General features: G+C 33.3%; 3 protein-coding genes across 6 annotated transcripts; 1 reads left to right on the top strand and 2 right to left on the bottom strand.

Annotated features, from left to right (window-relative positions):
- The first annotated feature begins 949 nt into the window (after positions 1 to 949).
- Positions 950 to 3,990, top strand: LOC111891231 (chitinase-like protein 1). 3 transcript variants are annotated; one of them, XM_023887298.3, is made up of 4 exons: positions 950 to 1,302; positions 2,211 to 2,598; positions 2,728 to 2,887; positions 3,238 to 3,990. In XM_023887298.3, exons 1-4 carry the CDS (start codon positions 1,228 to 1,230, stop codon positions 3,653 to 3,655), a joined length of 1,041 nt encoding a protein of 346 aa, XP_023743066.1. In that variant the 5' UTR covers positions 950 to 1,227; the 3' UTR covers positions 3,656 to 3,990. The 3 variants fall into 3 exon arrangements, with proteins under 3 accessions (XP_023743066.1, XP_023743067.1, XP_023743068.1); XM_023887299.3 differs by having other exon boundaries at positions 951 to 1,257; XM_023887300.3 differs by having other exon boundaries at positions 954 to 1,205.
- Positions 3,991 to 5,435: 1,445 nt separating this feature from the next.
- Positions 5,436 to 7,576, bottom strand: LOC111891230 (uncharacterized). Its single transcript, XM_023887297.3, has 4 exons — positions 6,845 to 7,576; positions 6,542 to 6,731; positions 6,227 to 6,404; positions 5,436 to 6,116 (listed from the first exon to the last, which is right to left on the bottom strand). The coding sequence occupies exons 1-4, from the start codon at positions 7,488 to 7,490 to the stop codon at positions 5,634 to 5,636; spliced, it is 1,497 nt and encodes a 498-aa protein (XP_023743065.1). The 5' UTR covers positions 7,491 to 7,576; the 3' UTR covers positions 5,436 to 5,633.
- Positions 7,577 to 14,311: 6,735 nt separating this feature from the next.
- Positions 14,312 to 17,291, bottom strand: LOC111891229 (PTI1-like tyrosine-protein kinase 3). 2 transcript variants are annotated; one of them, XM_023887296.3, is made up of 8 exons: positions 17,056 to 17,291; positions 16,303 to 16,476; positions 15,950 to 16,203; positions 15,725 to 15,851; positions 15,359 to 15,632; positions 15,131 to 15,263; positions 14,850 to 14,936; positions 14,312 to 14,701 (listed from the first exon to the last, which is right to left on the bottom strand). In XM_023887296.3, the coding sequence occupies exons 2-8, from the start codon at positions 16,394 to 16,396 to the stop codon at positions 14,570 to 14,572; spliced, it is 1,101 nt and encodes a 366-aa protein (XP_023743064.1). In that variant the 5' UTR covers positions 16,397 to 16,476; positions 17,056 to 17,291; the 3' UTR covers positions 14,312 to 14,569. The 2 variants fall into 2 exon arrangements, with proteins under 2 accessions (XP_023743064.1, XP_023743063.1); XM_023887295.3 differs by having other exon boundaries at positions 16,303 to 16,480; positions 17,056 to 17,290.
- Between the last annotated feature and the right edge of the window lie 652 nt (positions 17,292 to 17,943).

The raw sequence follows: 17,943 nt of genomic DNA, 5'->3' as shown, positions 1-17,943 counted from the left end.
GGTTGAAAATTTCGGTCGTTACATATTGAATCAACTATAGATCCCAGCAAACAATATCAGTGTTTCGTATTTTGTGTTTCAACATTTTGTTTTTATTTTTGGAATCTGTCATGCTATTAAAATGCACATAATTCATTCATATGAAGACAGAATTACTTGATTCTTTTTTTATCATGTAATTTAGTGTTTGTACTTCTATTTAGAATGTAAAAAGTCATAACTCATAATTTGGTTAAATATTGAATCATTTATATGCTCTGAAAGGTAACATATCATCTACAACATTTCAATTTGTTCTAATTTAAAAAATAACCAAAAAACCGGGACTGAAACCGGAACTAACGCTAGAACCGACGGTCCGATTCCTGGTTCTTATAAATAAGAAAACCGGTTCCGGTTCCGAACCGATCCGGTTCTAAACATCATCGCTATTGCAATTGATAATGGGTCGATGTGGATCATTTCTTGGACATTAAAAATGTCTTGATGGGGAGATGGGTAACGAGAGAAGAGGTGGTTTTTAGAAAATATTAATATAAAATAATTAGTAAAAAACAAAATTACATATTAACAAAAAGACAAAACATGATAAAGTTGTATATTTTTTTTTTATAAAAACTTAACAATGGATTTCTAATGGTGTGTAAGAGAGATCCTTAAAAAAATAAGGTAAAAAACAAGTAGTATAAAATAGAGTTGAACTCAAGTTGTATGATTACGGAACCACATGGGCCATTTATGTTTGTCAAAAAGTTATAATACAAGACACTGTTACTAAAAAAAGAAAAAACAAACCGACAGTCGAGTCGAGTGCAAATCCAAGTACTCACCGAGTCACCGAGTCACATAACAGAAGTGGAGCGGTGAGTTGTCGGTGGCGAGTTCATTTCCAGTTGGTGAGTCGTCTTCAAAGCTTCACATACGTTTACTTGATTCCAAATCCAGCCTGTTCCACATTAAACACCGAGCATCTTTCATGATTCATACACCCTAACCGAACCCCATCTGTCAATCTCCACCGTTCATTTCCTCACCCTACCCATTCTTCCATTGACAGAAATACTTGATCTAACACACACAACATTCCACCTTCATTGAATTCGAGGCAAAGGAAAACTACAAGCAAGATTTTTTGCATACAAAAAGCAATTGCATTTCAATCAATTAAACAATTCAGATCCTGTGGAGAGAAGTCTCCACTCTCAGTAAGTTGCACATTCTACTATCATGAAATCGCACAGATCTCTTTTGTTTTCGGTTCGTATTTTTAAAACCCTGAAAGGAAACAAAATTCGTTTATGGGTAAATTTCTTTAGTTGTAAATTGTTAAATTTAGCATATGGGTCTTTCAATTTCATGTTTCCAAGAAATTTTCACCGATTATCAAGTAAAGGAACTTGATTTATCATTGGGTATTTTGTTTTTGCCAAATGCCCAAATAATCATGGAAAGTAAGCTGATTTATAATTTGGGTATTTTGGTTTATTTATCTTCTGCTCAGTTGAGATTGTGATTTTTATCGTAATCTTCATTACAATCTTACAAAGAAGAAATGTTTCGTTACTGTGTACACTGTTTCGGTTGTCATCTGTTCTTTATAGCATCAGATCTTTCTGATTCATGTTTCCTCAAGATATTTTCACAAAATGCCCAAATAGAAAAGGAACTGATCTATTATCGGGTTCATTAATTTACCTATCTTTTGCTCATTTCAGATTGAGATTTATCTTAAATCCTGTATTTCTCAAAATCTCCATTTAAACCATAGAAGGAAACAAAGTCCGTTATTCGCTATAAGTTTTTAGGTCTTATGATTCATGCTTTTTCCAAGAAAATATCACCAAGTGCCCAAATAAACAAAAAAAAGTATCTCGACTTATTACTGGATATATTGTTTTATTGCTCTTCAGCTCATTTGAGATTATGATTCATCTTATATCCTTGTTTTTTCTATTCATTTTCACTAAAATCCCAATAAAGAAGAAATACTAACCTATTTTTTTCTCAAAAAAATTTCCACCCACATCACATTAATCTCTCTTATTCTTTTCTACAAAAAACACTCACTTAACAAGAAAAGTATCTTAATTTATCATCAGGTAAACAAAAAAGCATCTGGGTATCTCTTAATTTTATCCCCTTTCAAATCTTTTCAACGAAAGGAGCTCAATTTCTTAACGGGTTTTCTGTTTTTGCTATCTTTATTGCAGAAAAGAAGAATGGGGACAAAGAATATTTGTCTTTTAGTGTTATGTTTACTGTTTGTGATAGCATCAATTGTGGATGCTGATACTTCACCTGTAACAGTGAAGAAGATAAAGGGAAAGAAAGTATGTGATCAGGGTTGGGAATGTAAAGGGTGGTCTGAATATTGTTGTAATCTGACAATATCTCAATATTTTGATTATTATCAATTTGAGAATGTTTTCTCAAAGAGGAATAGCCCTGTGGCACAAGCTGCAGGTTTTTGGGATTTCAAGTCTTTTATTATTGCTTCAGCTATTTATCAGCCTCTTGGATTTGGTACCACTGGTAATAAGACAACTCAGATGAAGGAGATTGCTGCTTTTCTTGCTCATATTGGAAGTCAAACTTCATGTAAGTTTATACTTTGACCTTTCTTTCTTGAATCTTGATTGATGAGGAATCTTGTTATGCATTGTTTGAATCATGAAATGTGATATGATTACTTGAAGTTTGCAATCATGACAAGATTATTTATTGTAGGTGGATATGGAGTGGCAACGGGTGGGCCCACAGCATGGGGATTATGCTACAATAGAGAAATGAGCCCTAATCAAGATTATTGTGATGAGAGCTACAAATACACTTACCCTTGTGCCCCTGGAGCCGACTATTATGGTCGTGGTGCTCTCCCCATCTATTGGTATCTTAATCTTCCTTCTTTCTTAATAAGATTATTAAATGACCATTTTACCCTTCTCAACAATTCCTGTCCCCGTTAAGACAATTAAGGCCTCTTTCTCTTTTTTTTGAGTGCTGAATGGATAAACAATGCAAAAACTATTTCTTTTTGTACTAATGAACCGTCTGAACCAACACTAAATGACCATTTTACCCTTTCTCAACAAGTCCTGTCCTCGTTAAGCCAATTTCAAGAGTTGTTTCTTTTTTTTCCCATCTTTGGAGCAAATACTCTATGAACAAAGACTGTTTCTTTCTTGGAGTAACGAACTGTCTGAATCAACAGTAAATGACCATTTTACCCTTTGTCAGGAACTACAACTACGGATACATTGGTGACTGCCTACATGTGGACCTTCTCCACCACCCTGAATACATCGAACAAAATGCAACTTTAGCTTTCCAAGCTGCAATGTTTCAATGGTTGACTCCATTAAAGAAAGGTCAACCATCAGCCCATGATGCCATGGTTGGGAACTGGAAGCCCACCAAGAACGACACTTTGTCCCACAGGACACCTGGATTTGGGCTCACCATGAACATCCTTTATGGTGAACGTGTATGTGGAAAAGGTGACATTGATGACATGAACACCATTGTTACACATTACTTGTATTACCTTGATTTAATGGGTGTTGGGAGAGAGGAAGCTGGGGCCCACGATGTCCTCACATGTGCTGAACAGAAAGTCTTCAACCCAGCAGCTCCAAAAAAGGCGGCTTCTAGTTAAAGCTTTGGATTCTTGAAATAATAATAAAAAAAATGGTGCCCTTTGAATGAATGAATGTTGGTGTGAAATGTTTAGGTTGGGGCTTAGTAGTTTGTGAATGTGAAGCTGGGGATTGATGGATGGATTGATTCTTCGGTTTATAGATTCAGAATCGTTTTGTTTCCTAAATGTTATTATTTATTTTTGTGAATTTTTGTTCTTTTTTTAAATGAATATTACAGACAAGACTTATATAAATTGGTTTTTGTGTTTGCTTTTTGTATTATAAAGATTGTAATAAGTTTGTATGAACGTGTTTCATGTTAAATTGTTAATTGTAAAATTCTTATTTGTCATTTCTCTTCAATACATGTGATTTTTTAAGTATTTTGTTATGAACTTACTGACTTGATAAATAGAACACAGTAATGACAACGGAATCAACTTTCTATTACGCAATGTTCAAAGAAACAACAGGGACAAATAAGAACAATTGGAAACAAATGAAGAACAGGATAGATATAGCGATTCGAGATGCTATGGTCTCCTAAAAGAAGATGAATCTTCTAAAAATATTCTGCCTGCCTAAAATGCTCTGCCCCCCACTTCTTATAACCGCACTGCCCACTTTGGCTGTTAATTCCCAATATACCCCTGCCCTTCCTCCACCTCAGCAGGATCATTGTGATTGGTAGTGGTCCCCTGCCCTTTGAACATCTTGTTCTGTTTTCTCCTTTTGTACGTGAATTGTAGTGGTGGGTGCACCACATATTTGTTATTTAGGAGTAATATGACTAAGCTTTTGGAGTAGTTAAAATTTTAGATTATCCAGTTTTAAACGATTGATTTGTATTATTTTTGTTTTTCAAATTTGTAATTATGAAAGCACACATCCAAGTCTTGTAAAAGGTAAAATCAGAATAACTAAATAAATAAAGTAAGAGAAAATTCTCCTTGTATAAGGTTCATAGGGGGCTCAAAAAACCAAAAAACTTTTTAGAGCCTTCTTGCTGTTTTTTTTTTTTTTTTACAACTGTCCATCCCCATTCTGTATTTCTTAAAAATTTTGGCTTATTTTTCTAAAAAAAATCAAAGAAAAATGACTATTCTTGTCATTGTTTCTCTAACCAAATATAACAACAAAATTATTACCAATTTTACATAATGAATTTCACAAAATCACCTTTTCTTTTACAAAATCCATTTTTTGCATAATAATGATGTCATATAGAAAAAGGTATTTGTTAGTAGAAACTACTCAAAACTATTTTGTAGTAAGATACCACTCAAAAATTATTTCGCCAAGCCTATTTTACATGATATTTATTTAAAAAGTAATTATTTGTGATAGATGAGCTTATTTTTGTAATTAAATTACTTCCTCATCCCACCCTAAATCTTTGGTTTGATCATAATCTATATGAAATAAATAAATAACCAAAATATCTTTTAACAAAACAAAATTGAAATAAAATAATTCTGATCAAAATCAACCTGAATATAAGTTGGTAAATCATAATTAGATCAACCAGTTAATCACAAAAGTAGATTATAAGGAGAACAATAAATTTCCTATGTACCCAAATATTCACTTAGATTCTATTTTGCACTTATAAGCTAGTTTATCTTTTAAGCTTATTGCAATTTAGTGTTTGGTGAGACCATTGAAGTAGCTTATCATACTAACTTATAAGCTAAAAAGTAGCTTTTAAACTTCTCAAAAAGATATTTGAGCTTCATAATCAAATTACTAATAAAAGATCAATCGTGTAACAAGTGCCAATTGAAAAAAAAAAAAAACTTTTTCAAAATCCCATCTCAGTTCCCAACTCTATTGTTGAGCTTCATAATCAAATTACTGAAAAAGCATCAATCTTGAAACAAATACAAGTTTCAAAAGATCATATTTCTCAAAATCCCATCTCATATCAGAACTCTATTGTGTTATCTTCATAATCAAAACTCAAAACTGTGTCACCATCATATCATGTCTTTCAACTTAATTACTTTCTAATTGCCCAAAATACTTTCCCGAAATAGTTGCCAAGATATTAAGCATAATAACTTCATCATCAAGATCCAATTTTTCAGCTCTCAAAGCTGCACATTTTCTTAACAAGCAACGAAGTGAAGCACTTGTGTCAGCATCTAAAGGAGTATCAATGGCTGCACAAAGAGCAAACAGCCATGCACAATCATTTCTACACAGTGAACTCATTGACTCCATTGATGTTATCCGTTTCCTTAACATTATCACACGAGCCACAGGTTCCATCTCTACAATGTTCTGCAACCTAGGCCAGTCACAAATGACGGTTTTGTCCTCCGTTTGACAGGAATCAAGATTTTCTTGAATGACATCATCTGTATGACAGATATCAAGATTTTCTTGAATTACACTGTCAAGAACACTTTGGGAAACAGGGATTGATTCCATTTCTTCAGAAAATACAGATGCAGAAGTTTCATCCTGAGATAATGCCTGAAATTATACAAAAAGCCAAACAATTTATAAACCAAAATCCCATCTCAGATCAAAATATAGCTGTGCATTTTCTACACAATCAAATGGAAAGGGGAGAACAAACTTACAAGCCTTAGCTTTGAAAAGTCAGCAAGGAAAGCATCTTCCCATTCTTTTGATGGCATTAAATGCTCAGGACATGCTGCAATATCAGGGATGTTGGGCATATAAACAGTTTGTTCTTTGATCAAAACACTTCTTTCAACCTTAACAACCTTCACTTTTGGGATATGCTCAGCCTCCCATCTATGCACAAAAGAGGCCATTAGTACTTTAAAAAAATGGTAACTTGAATGATGATTTAATAAAGGACATGAGTCTTTAACTTGAAGATATGAAAACAAGTCTTTTTAACAGAAAGAAAGAGGGAAGTGGAACATTACCTTACTCGCCTAAGATATTCTAGCCCATCTTGTGGAGGACCTGAATCAAAATCAGGTTCTCCAGTGACCATAAATGCAGGTCTTTGGATGCTAACATGATCTGAATCGCTGTCTTCCTCATCATAGTAATCTTCCTCTCCATCTAAATCACTACCTTTTACACCATGCTCCACTTCAGTCGAAATAGATTCTGAAGTTACACAAAAACATCAACAATTGCATTTCAAGAATAAATGCCATAGCATATAGTGGAAACTGGAAGCTACATGATTAAGAATATAGCAAGAAAATTAAGAACAGTACCTTTTTTGTTGGCGAATTGAGGTCGAGGATCAAAATTCACATAATTTTCATCCTGATTGGCATGCGCAGAACCAATTAAAGCATCGTACTCCTTGGATGCATCAGGTCCAAGCCCACAGTAAGCCTCAATCCACTTCTTCTTTTGTTCATCAATCCCTACATACCTCAAAGCCTCCATTTCTTCGTTAATGTACACCACTCTTGCCCTATCACCCCTCTTGTCGCAATCACACACACTTTGCCTTTCGAAATCAGGAATCGGATTCTGTTTCAAACCTTTTCCCCTTTTTCGAGGCCGTTTCTCCTTCTTGCCTTCTTTCACATCGTTCCTATTCGAATTACCCCTCAAACCCACAATTTGTTCCTCTTTGCCCTCATTAATCACTCCAATATGTAATGAATGGTTGAGTTTTGTGACCGGGATGCCGCCGTTTTGAACTAATTCTAGCCCTTGTTCTATGTGTAAATCGTCAATTTGATCGAATGAACTCGATAAATTGACTTCATGAAGTTCTAGTTTATCTTTTTTGTCTCTAGGGACCAAACCCACCTGGGCGTCGATGATTTCTTGAATACTCTTGATGATCATATCATCTGAGGAAGTATTTGATGTTCCTGATTCCAAAGCGGACGAAACTTCGGCCATCTTACGGTCTATGGGGTTTAGAGCGGAGAAGGTTTTAGAAGTGCTTATTTCCCAGCTGATTTATAGGAAAGAGTAAAAACTAAAAAGTATTTTGCCAAAAAAATAATTAAAAAACTAAAAAATTAAAAACAAAAATAAAAAATAAAATAAAATCAGTGAAATTCGATATAAATTTATAATTTTGACAAAACCATGATTAGCTGAAAATTATTATTATCCAAAAAAATTTGAACTATGATTGAAGCTCAAACTTTTATTGGGATAATGATTTGATAGGATAAGATATTTTTTGAAATGTATACATTTAGTCCTTATTTTTTTTATTTTTTATTTTTTGTAAAATAAACATTTATACTTTATTTTTTGTAACAATGCAATCATTGTGACCGGCTATACCCGGTATACCGGTCATATACGAATTTTCTTTTAGGGAAATGACTTGATAGGGTAAGATACTTGTTGAATTCTACACATTTTGTCCTTATTCTTTTTTTTTTTTATAAAATAAACCCTTATACTTTATTATTATGTACACATTAAGTCCTTTTCACCGGATTCTACAGGTTTTGCTGATGTGGAAGCACAAGTAGCACTAAATAGCAATTAATTAGCTTAGTCACCAGAGGTGGGTGATCCTCCAGCAACAAGAAAAGGGCGACGACCCTTCTCTTTCTCGTCTCTCTTCCTTCCGGTCGAACAGCAACATCCAAACACCCTTTACCTGTTGTGTTTCTCCGATCTGTCTCTCTTTGCCTCCATCTTTGAGATATGTTGCCAGAAAAAGAAGAAAAAATCGACGAGGGGGCTACCAGAGCAGCTCCTCGCCGCCAACTACCGTCTCTACTTCCTCCTGCCTCCCCCTTCAACCTTGTTGTTTTTGCCATCATTCCTCCTTGCTACCAGTGATATGTAGGAACACACAAAGGAGTCGCCGGAGATCGGGGTTCTCCCTCTTTTCATGATGAATAAAAGTTAGAAAAATCTCGTTGTGGATATGTGGATGCCACCTGGGTATTTCATTTCAACAAAATAAAAGAAAGGGAAAATGACTTGATAGAGTAAGATACTTTTTGAAATGTACACATTTAGTCCTTATTTTTTTTTTTTTGTAAAATAAACCCTTCCACGTCAGCAAAACCTATAAAATCCGGTGTATAAGGGTTTATTTTACAAAAAAAAAAATAATAAGAACTAAATATGTACATTTCAAAAAGTATATTATCCTATCAAGTCATTATCCCAACTTTTTATTTTGTTGTAAATTTAGTTTTTTTTTATTTTGTTATGAATTTAGTCTAATTCACTTTAAGCTTTTTTATAACGATACTTTTGCCTTTACTTTTTATCTTTTCAGTTTTTTTTATTTATTTAAATACTTTTTTGATTAAAGAACAAATTACACGGATGGTCCTTTAGCTTTATAGTTTTTCCCTGATATGGTCCTTACGAAACTTTTTTCCTTGAGATGGTCCCTACGGAGCAAACCTTGCACATAAATGGTCCTTGTGACTAACTCTCTTAACAAGTTCTGTTAAGTTTTGTTAAATTTCAAAAATATCCTTTGTTTTTTGCACACAAATGGTCCTCTCTCTCTCTCTCATGAACACAATTAGAATCTCTACCCTCATCTTTTTCCTCTCATCCTTTCTTTTTTTCACACAAACAAATATCGACCCACCACCGTTATCCACCACTCTCTGCCACCACCACCACTATTTATTCTATATCTACCTATCTCTTATCTCTCATACATACACACCAAAGAAAACAAAAATACAAAAAAAACTTAAAATCTAGAAATCAACATACATCTCTCTCTCTCTCTCTCTCTCTCTCTCTCTCTCTCTCTCTCTCTCTCAAAAATCACACATACATACATACATACATTGAAAAATCTTACAATGCAACATACCACCACCATCGATCAACATCACCGCCACCGCCACCGTCATCACCGGCCACCACCGTCGCTAACATTGATGCTTCATTTGTAACCTTAATCATCGGAAACTTCAGTCGTCAGAAAGTTTACTAGCTCTACAAACACCACACACATACATAACTCTCCGTCTCACAAAAATCATAAATCTAACATACAAGAATACAATAAAAACCCAGAAATCTTATATACAAGAACACAAACATGAACCTGATTCATAGTACACATATACTATGATGAACCTAAAAATGATTAACCTTGAAATGATTAAACATAGATGAGACCAAAGTATCAAATACATACATATGTTCATGATCTGATATACAAAACCCGAAATCTGATATACAAGACCCAACACACAAACCTAATTCAACACATAACACTCGTCGGAGCACAAATATCACATCATAGCAACATCATCTTTGAACCATCTATTTTTCGAAGCCAAAAACAAGGGTTTCCAGATCTACGCGTTGCCCGAACTAAGTTTTTTTAGGATAACAGCTATGGTGGTCGTCCGATTTTTCAGATTTGTCGTGCACCCACACTTGAAAAACCAAAACGCTAGATTGAAGACATTATGAAGACGGAAAAGTTTATAGATCTGGATGTATGTTAGGTGCATAAAGTGCACATTTTTACAAGCTCATTTCATGTTTAATTCAAGTATTGCATGGCATGTAGCTTAACTTTACATGCATTTTATATTTTTCGGGACATTTTTTTTTTGGATCTATCTACTTTTCACCATTTCTTTTGGATGTTTCAAGGGTGTTTGAGGATTTGGGCATGCTTAGCATGGTCAAGGGAAGCTCTCTGCAAAGTTTCAAAAGTATCGGAGCAAGATTGAAGAAAACAAGAAATTTAGATTTTGAACATTCACTTAGAACATTCCACGACCGTGGAATGATTACATTGTCCATTCCACGGTCGTAGAATGGAGTCCTCAGCATATCAATCAATTTCTTATTCTACGGCCGTGGAATCTCAAGGCATACCATTTCGCGGCCGTGGAAAGTAATCTGATAGTTTTCTGGATTTTTCAAGTTCCGATTAAAAGGAGTTTCAGGGCCGTTTTCAAGAGAAATTCGAACTTACACTCGGAGAGGCAATTTTGGGAAGAACATATCATCATTAAGTGTTTTGTAAAAATTATTTCTTTGATTTTGTAAGTTTGTTTAAGGATTAAACTTGTTGAATCTATACCTCAATTCAACGATGTGTGGCTAACTTTTTTATGCATTTCCGATTCTAGATTCCTAATTACTTGTTGTTAGATTGTGATGTGGCCTAATTTCATGTTTATTATCTAGTAATATTTACTTTGGTCTTCATTATATACTTGATTTGTACTCTTTTTCACTTGATCAATAAAATTAGGGTTCATATCATGGTTGTTAATCAAATTATGAAATTCGTATATGTTTTATGATTTGCAATTGGTAACAAGCACTTAATTGGTTTCATTAGAATCAAAATTAGCGTAATCAACTATTAGATGTTCATATTCCTGAACTTATGAGGAATATTTGGCATTGTTGGTAATAATTGCATGAACGTAAAGTCTTTTAGTGATTTGATCTAAGAGCTTGTTTGGATTTTAATAACTAAATGAAGTTCAACTTTGCATGCATTTTACATTTTCGAGGATATATCTAATTTTCACCATTTTGTGGGTGTTTCAAGGGCGTTTGAGGATTTGGGCATGCTTAGGATGATCAAGGAAGCTCCCTGCAAAGTTTCAGAAGTATCGGAGCAAGATTGAAGAAAACGAGAAATTTAAATTTTGAACATTCACTCATGACATTCCACATCCGCAGAATAATTACACTTTCCATTCCACAGTCATGGAATGGAGTCCTCATCATATCAATCAATTTCCCATTCCACAACCATGAAATCTTAAGGCGTGCCATTCTGCAGTTGGAACGTAATCTGGTAGTTTCTGGATTTTTCAACTTCCGATTAAATTAAAGAGTTTTGGAGCCATTTTCAATTATGATTTAATGTAATCTAGAAAACTCATCAGTGGTATCAGAGCCTAAGATTTTCTACTATATGCGCATTGGTGAAACTAAAGAAATCGAAAATTTGAGTCATGTCACGCCGCGGTGCGCTTCATGCCACGACGTGAGATAAAGTCGAGGCATATAAAGAGGAAATACAACTACATTAAAGATAGAGTAAAAGATAGAGATCTAATTGTGAGATGAATACCATCAGAGGAAAAGTTAGCTGACCCATTCACAAAAAAGGGATGACCACGGAAATACATAGTTAGCATGCTAGGAGCATATGCATGAGAGATGATGTAAAGTTTAGTATTTAGTTGATTAATTTCAAACATTTAGAAAAATGAAATGAATTTTGTAATTGTTATGGTGATTAAGTAATGGAGATTTATTTATGTTCAAGTATGTGATACCATTTACAATTAGTTTATTATCGTGTTTCGTTTTTGCATGTTTAGATCCCCACTTCCTGAGTATTAATATACTCAAACTCCATAATCGATCTTACTCTTGGGGTAAGTATTGAATTAAAATTGTCGTGAAGTGTTAGTAGATTGCCTATAGTTATTAGACATGGCATGGAGATTGTTGCTAATGTTCATGAGTGCATAATAGTGATTTAAGTATTGGAGAAACTCATGCTCAAAGAGATTACTTCATGGATTTAATCACAAGTGATTCTAATAGTAATATCTTTTATTCTTTAAATGGAGAGATATTTTAGTTATTTGGATTCAAGTTGGTTGTGTATTAGTCTTACTTAAATGCTACATGTAACTAGTGGTCATTTCAGGTAAGTCTATGCATGATTTAACGAGTAGACAAAAGCTACGTAGTCAAAATTTATTTGTTCCTTTTTCGTCTTAGTGGGAAAAGCGATATCGTGGGCCTCTCAGTGATTTGACGATGACATTAAAGTGTTAGGTATGACCCAGATTGAATTGATATGTTCAATTAGTAGTTTGATTTGATCATCATACATCGGAAACCGAGAAACTAAAAGTTGAACTGTTAGTTTGATTTATTATCCATGACTCAATTCACAATAATATCTTGTAGAACAAAAGAATAATTGATCACTAATCTAAGGACTGACTTTTAATTAGATCAAAGCTTGATAGTTGTTGTGGAAAGCATGCTTTGTTGGGTATTCGAATATTATTTGACCAATAGTAGTTAATGACTTGTCCAAGTGAGAGACTATTGGAAATATGTGTCCAATGCCATGACTAATTGGTATAACTTTAGGAATAATAACAAAGTTATTTTTGGGTTTCCCTCAAGAGTTAAAATAGCTAGAACTAATTAGCGAGATTGAGATAAATAGTTTATTAGTTTATTATAGGTTAATAAATTAATTAGAAACTAGTTAAAATTAATTAGAATTAATTTGAAAGCAATTAGATTTAATTTGAAGGTGTATGGACCGAATGGTAATTGTTCAATTGTTTAGCAATAGGAATATTCTGGATGGTCCATAAAGCGGACAGATTTATGGAGGTTCCAAATTTTTTCTAAAAGCTAGTCGGTTAGTTAACAAATAAGGAAAAGATTTGAATCAAAATTAAATTTGATTAATTAATTGATTCAAATTATGGTTATCTGAAAAAATAATAGATATATAAAGACCCCTATAGGCCTCAGAAAAATTGTACATACTCTACATAAAAGTCGAGAAAACCAATTTTTCTAGCCTTTCTCCTCTCTCTTTTAAAATTCTTGGATTTTGTCTTTTGGATTTTCAATGTTTTTATTGTATATTTATAAGTAAAACATAATAATCTTTTATATTTTAGGTATATAAATAAAGACTTGATATAATAATATTTTATATTTTCATATTAAGATATGGTTTGTGTTTAAAAGTAATTAATTAAATTAAATGTTCTATAACACATTTTAAGCAGATGAAGGTAAATTAGTTAAACTAGGAAAAGGACCCATGCTCCGCATGGGTCGGAAATGCTTTTTGTTGGAGGCTTCGACCTCGCCGGGACAGCCTCTGCAAGGGACTGGAATTAGGACTACAAATTGTACAAACGGCAGTCGGCTTTAAAAGCAAGGCAACTCCAAAAAAAATTCCATGGTGCAGAACGGAACGGAGGAGACGCAGAGAAAAACGAAGACGATGGAGAACACATTCTCCAACCACGGATAGAACATAAATGAAATCGTGGTGGAGATGGGTGATTGGAACGTAGAGACGGTAGAATTTTATGCAAAGCTTCTATAGGAATTTGAGTCCGTGATGGACCGCCTCACACATGAAACAATATTGACCCGGTCAATGGAAGAAATTTGACAATCTATTATTAAATTTATGTGGCAAAATTAAAAAAACAAATTAAAAAAAGACACCAATTTAAAAAACATGTGGCAAAATTGAGAAGCTGAAAATATTATTGTGAAATTTGACAATCTATTATTAAAATTATGTGGCAAAATTAAAAAACAAATGAAACAAAGGACCAATTTAAAAATCATGTGTCAAAAATGAGAAGTTGAAAACATTACTATTCATGCATCCCACGGGATTTAATATATATATATATATATATATATATATATATATATATATATATATATATATATATATATATATATAGAATTTATAGAAAAATCTATTAAAATAAGTTAAACTATTGAAGAAGTCATATATTTAGACGTCAAAATTAATAGATAATGAGGTAACAACAACTTTAAGTTAAAACATAATTTAACCATTAGAGATGCTCTAATATCGGTTTAACTCAGAGATCCTTTTGTCCTCTTCGAAATTTTCATATCTTTTCGGACTTTAAAAAAGTTTTCATCAAAAGCTGTAAACATAAGTAGAGAGATGGAAAAACATAGAACACCACCAAAATATGTAACACCAAAAACAAAAAGTAAATTACTTGAATCACCCTCAAACCATGTTTCCATTATTAAACAAATCTTGACAAACCAAAGCTATGCAAAACATGTCCACACCCTTCCATCCTCAAACCAAAAGAAATAAAAAAGAAATATAAATCCAAAGAAAACACTATTATATATGCGCGCGTATAGCTCCCACCATCAACCAAAACATAATAATCCATTTATGTGAGATTTTCGATTTTCGATTTGAGACATTATTATTATTATCAGACTTCAGCAGCAGCAGCAGCAACAGGTGCAGGAGCCCTCAACAGTGGTTGAAGAGCCTTCACAACAATGCTCATATTTGGCCTAAACTCACTCTCATACTGCACACACAATGCAGCTACAGCTGCCAACTGCAACATCATACAAAACAAAACAAATCAAAACAAAACACATCTTCTTTTAGTTAAGAGCCTGATTAAGTCAATGTCTGATTGAGTCAAAGTTTGACCGAGTCAGGCTCAGCTAATTGTGGTATCAAACAGTCTGAACTACACCTACCTTTGCAACTGCTTTTGGAGGATACTCTCCCTTGAGCCTTGGATCCACACATTGCTTCACCTTATCTTCACTTAACCTTGGTGTAGCCTATATATATATTATATTATTATATTATTAATTTAATTATTATGTGAGAAAAAACAAAATTAGTTGTTTCTTATAATTTACCCCCAAAAAAATAAGTAAACATTTTGTGGGGTCTCATCTTTATTTCACCTTTCATATCAACTCAAGAATAAAAATGTGAAATTGAAAGTAAATATGATGAAAAAGAAACTGACCCAAGTGACAAGACTTTGTTGTCCACGTGGCATTGTGTGATCAACAGGTTTCCTACCAGTTAGAAGCTCAAGCAACACAACCCCAAAGCTATACACATCACTTTTTTGTGTCAACTGTCCAGTCATTGCATATCTACACAAAAACATTTTCATTAGTTAAAGATTTTCTTTTTTTCTTTTATGATCAACATGAAAAAGGGTTTTTAGAAACATTATTATTATTATTACTCTGGTGCATGATAGCCAAAAGTTCCCAACACACGAGTTGAATGCAATCTAGCAGCCATATCTGGTGCTTGATTTGAAAGGTTAAAGTCTGCAATTTTGGCTCTCAAGTCTTCAAAAAGTAGCACATTGCTTGACCTAATATCTCTGTGAATTATTGAAGGTTGAATCTTTTCATGCAAATACTCCAGCCCTTTTGCTGCATCAACAGCTATCCTTACTCTTTGCATCCAATCAAGCACAGGACCTGGTTGTGCTCCTTGCACCCCCTTCCTACCTGTATGTATACATCACATATACATACATTTAAAAACATATATACAAACTACTATTAATTATTAAACTATGAAAAATGAAAAGTTCAGATACCATGCAATATGTCATGTAGAGATCCCATGGTTGCAAATTCATAAGCCAAGACACGTGTATTTCCCTCAACACAGTAACCACACAACTCAACAAAGTTGTCATGCTTCAGTGTTGACACCATTGAAACCTTGAATCCAAAGAAAAACAAAACATTATTCATAAAAGTACAATGTTGTTTGTAGTAAGAAATTGAAATAGGAAAGGATAGTTCATAGTTGACTTTACCTGAGTCAAAAACTCTGAATTTGATTCAGCTTCTGGAGAAACATCAAGTTTTTTCACAGCAACACTTTTTCCATTATTTAAGTTTGCAAAATAAACCCTTCCATATGAACCTTCACCAATCAATGCCTTTGATCCAAAATTCTCAGTTTTTTCTTTCAATTCATCGAGTGAAAGTGAAGGCACTTCAATTGTTGGCACTGCTTTCTGAGCATCATGTTTCACAGGAGGTGGTAGTTTTGAGTCCTTATGTGGCCCTACATTCAAAAAAAAAAAAAAAAAAAAAAAAAAAAAAAAACTATCATCTAGTTGCCATTACAGAACTTATTAAGAGATTTAAGTTATAAAAAACATACCATCATTGTGATCATTGTGGTTTTTTATCAATCCATTTTCATTTGAAGGATAAGACTCTTCAACTTGACAAGTACAACACAGCCACCTCCGCATCCTATCTCTCTTCCTCAAAATTAGATCGTCTTGAGCCCTTGGTTTTCCCAAACGTAAAAAGTGTCCAGGAGGAGGGGCGTCTGCCTGCATAAGAATTTCATCGAAATCAATCTCTTTTATCAGCGATATGGACTTAATAGGAAAGATCATAAAGTGTGACTATGTATATGTATCTATAGATGAGTTAGATATCAAAGATCTCAACCACATGTTTCGAATTTTAACAATCGCATGAACTCTTACCACTAAACCACAAAGAGGACGACGGGGATCCATCGCCGTGTTAAAATTATAACCAGAAAACAAACAAATCCAACAAAAAAAGAAGAAATTGAGTACTGGTTTTCAACAAGAATGAGATGTTGCCGCCGACAATAAAATTAAAAATTAGGGGAAACGAAACCCAAATGGGGAAATCGCACAAAGATTCAACAATGAAACCCAATTGAAGATCAATTAGAAAGATTCAATCTGTAGCGTAACGCCTAACAAACCAAAGACGATCCGGTAATCAAAGACTATAAGGAAGCGGTTAAAGGGTTCCTTTAGAATCTAATTGAACAGGCCAACAGGAATCACAGCAAACCCTTGTTCAAAAACTCAAAAAGCAACCATCGCCGAAAATAATAAATTAAACAGCACGCAATTGAAAGGCTTACCTGTCTTTCGAATGCCTTTTGTGTTGTCACTTTGTAGTTCTTGATTTAGGGCTTTGTTTTATTGTATTTCAGAGGATCGAGAAGTTGTGGAAAGACAGATAAGCAAGAAGCGATTACAAAGAGGAGGAGGAGAGAGAAAGAAACGGGTCGTTAGAGAGAGAAATAATGGGGGTTTAAATTAACAACAGCAGAAGAAGGCGGTGTTGAATTCGATCGAAACAGTGACTTTTTCATGGGTGAAATATGAAAATGAAATTAGTGTTGCAATGGTGAAATAGATGACAACGATATGTCTCTATCAAATAATAAAGACAGATGTTATTGATTTTCATAAGATTAAATTAAATGCATATTTGTGATATTATGTTTTTATTTTTTATAATTCATTTGATACATCTCTAAATATTATTAAAAGATAATCTTTAATTCATCAATGAAGCAATTAGAGTCATTGATTATGTTTTAATCCTACGTTTCTAGCTTTAGATCAAATTGCTGACATCATCTTCCACAAATAAAATTGAAATACAATTACATTTAATTATAAAATCTATAATAATTATAGAATCTTTAAATTCAGTAATTATTTTTATCAATTGAAACATATCATTCTATTTATATACAAAATATCGGTTTTTCTAATTAATATTGTTCTTAATTTAACTTCCTTATTTATAGCTTTTGATTTCTAAATTCAAAGTTGTTTACATTTTATTATTTATTTTTTTTTTTAAAAAACTCATTAAACAAGCATATCAATAATTAAGTTATTAACCTATATAATCTAATATAATCCCACCAATCAGCAAAATATTTTAGAGATAAAATTAAAGCCAATATTATTCATAATTTATCTTCAAGTATATCTCACATAAAATGAATCATTCT

The sequence above is a fragment of the Lactuca sativa genome, chromosome 6, assembly GCF_002870075.4.
Source record: "Lactuca sativa cultivar Salinas chromosome 6, Lsat_Salinas_v11, whole genome shotgun sequence".
Taxonomy (NCBI): domain Eukaryota; kingdom Viridiplantae; phylum Streptophyta; class Magnoliopsida; order Asterales; family Asteraceae; genus Lactuca; species Lactuca sativa.
This window is presented reverse-complemented; position numbering and strand designations above follow the sequence as displayed.

Excerpts from the sequence above, each read along its gene's own strand:
- LOC111891229 (XM_023887296.3), bottom strand. The coding sequence starts at position 16,396 with ATGCGGAGGTGGCTGTGTTGTACTTGTCAAGTTGAAGAGTCTTATCCT. Across the intron at positions 14,937-15,130 it reads AACAAAGTCTTGTCACTTGG|GCTACACCAAGGTTAAGTGA; the intron begins GTCAGTTTCTTT and ends ATATATATATAG. Across the intron at positions 14,702-14,849 it reads CTCCAAAAGCAGTTGCAAAG|TTGGCAGCTGTAGCTGCATT; the intron begins GTAGGTGTAGTT and ends ATGATGTTGCAG.
- LOC111891230 (XM_023887297.3), bottom strand. The coding sequence starts at position 7,490 with ATGGCCGAAGTTTCGTCCGCTTTGGAATCAGGAACATCAAATACTTCC. Across the intron at positions 6,732-6,844 it reads TCAATTCGCCAACAAAAAAG|AATCTATTTCGACTGAAGTG; the intron begins GTACTGTTCTTA and ends GTGTAACTTCAG. Across the intron at positions 6,405-6,541 it reads GAATATCTTAGGCGAGTAAG|ATGGGAGGCTGAGCATATCC; the intron begins GTAATGTTCCAC and ends TTTTGTGCATAG.
- LOC111891231 (XM_023887298.3), top strand. The coding sequence starts at position 1,228 with ATGAAATCGCACAGATCTCTTTTGTTTTCGGTTCGTATTTTTAAAACC. Across the intron at positions 1,303-2,210 it reads GAAACAAAATTCGTTTATGG|AAAAGAAGAATGGGGACAAA; the intron begins GTAAATTTCTTT and ends TCTTTATTGCAG. Across the intron at positions 2,888-3,237 it reads GGTGCTCTCCCCATCTATTG|GAACTACAACTACGGATACA; the intron begins GTATCTTAATCT and ends ACCCTTTGTCAG.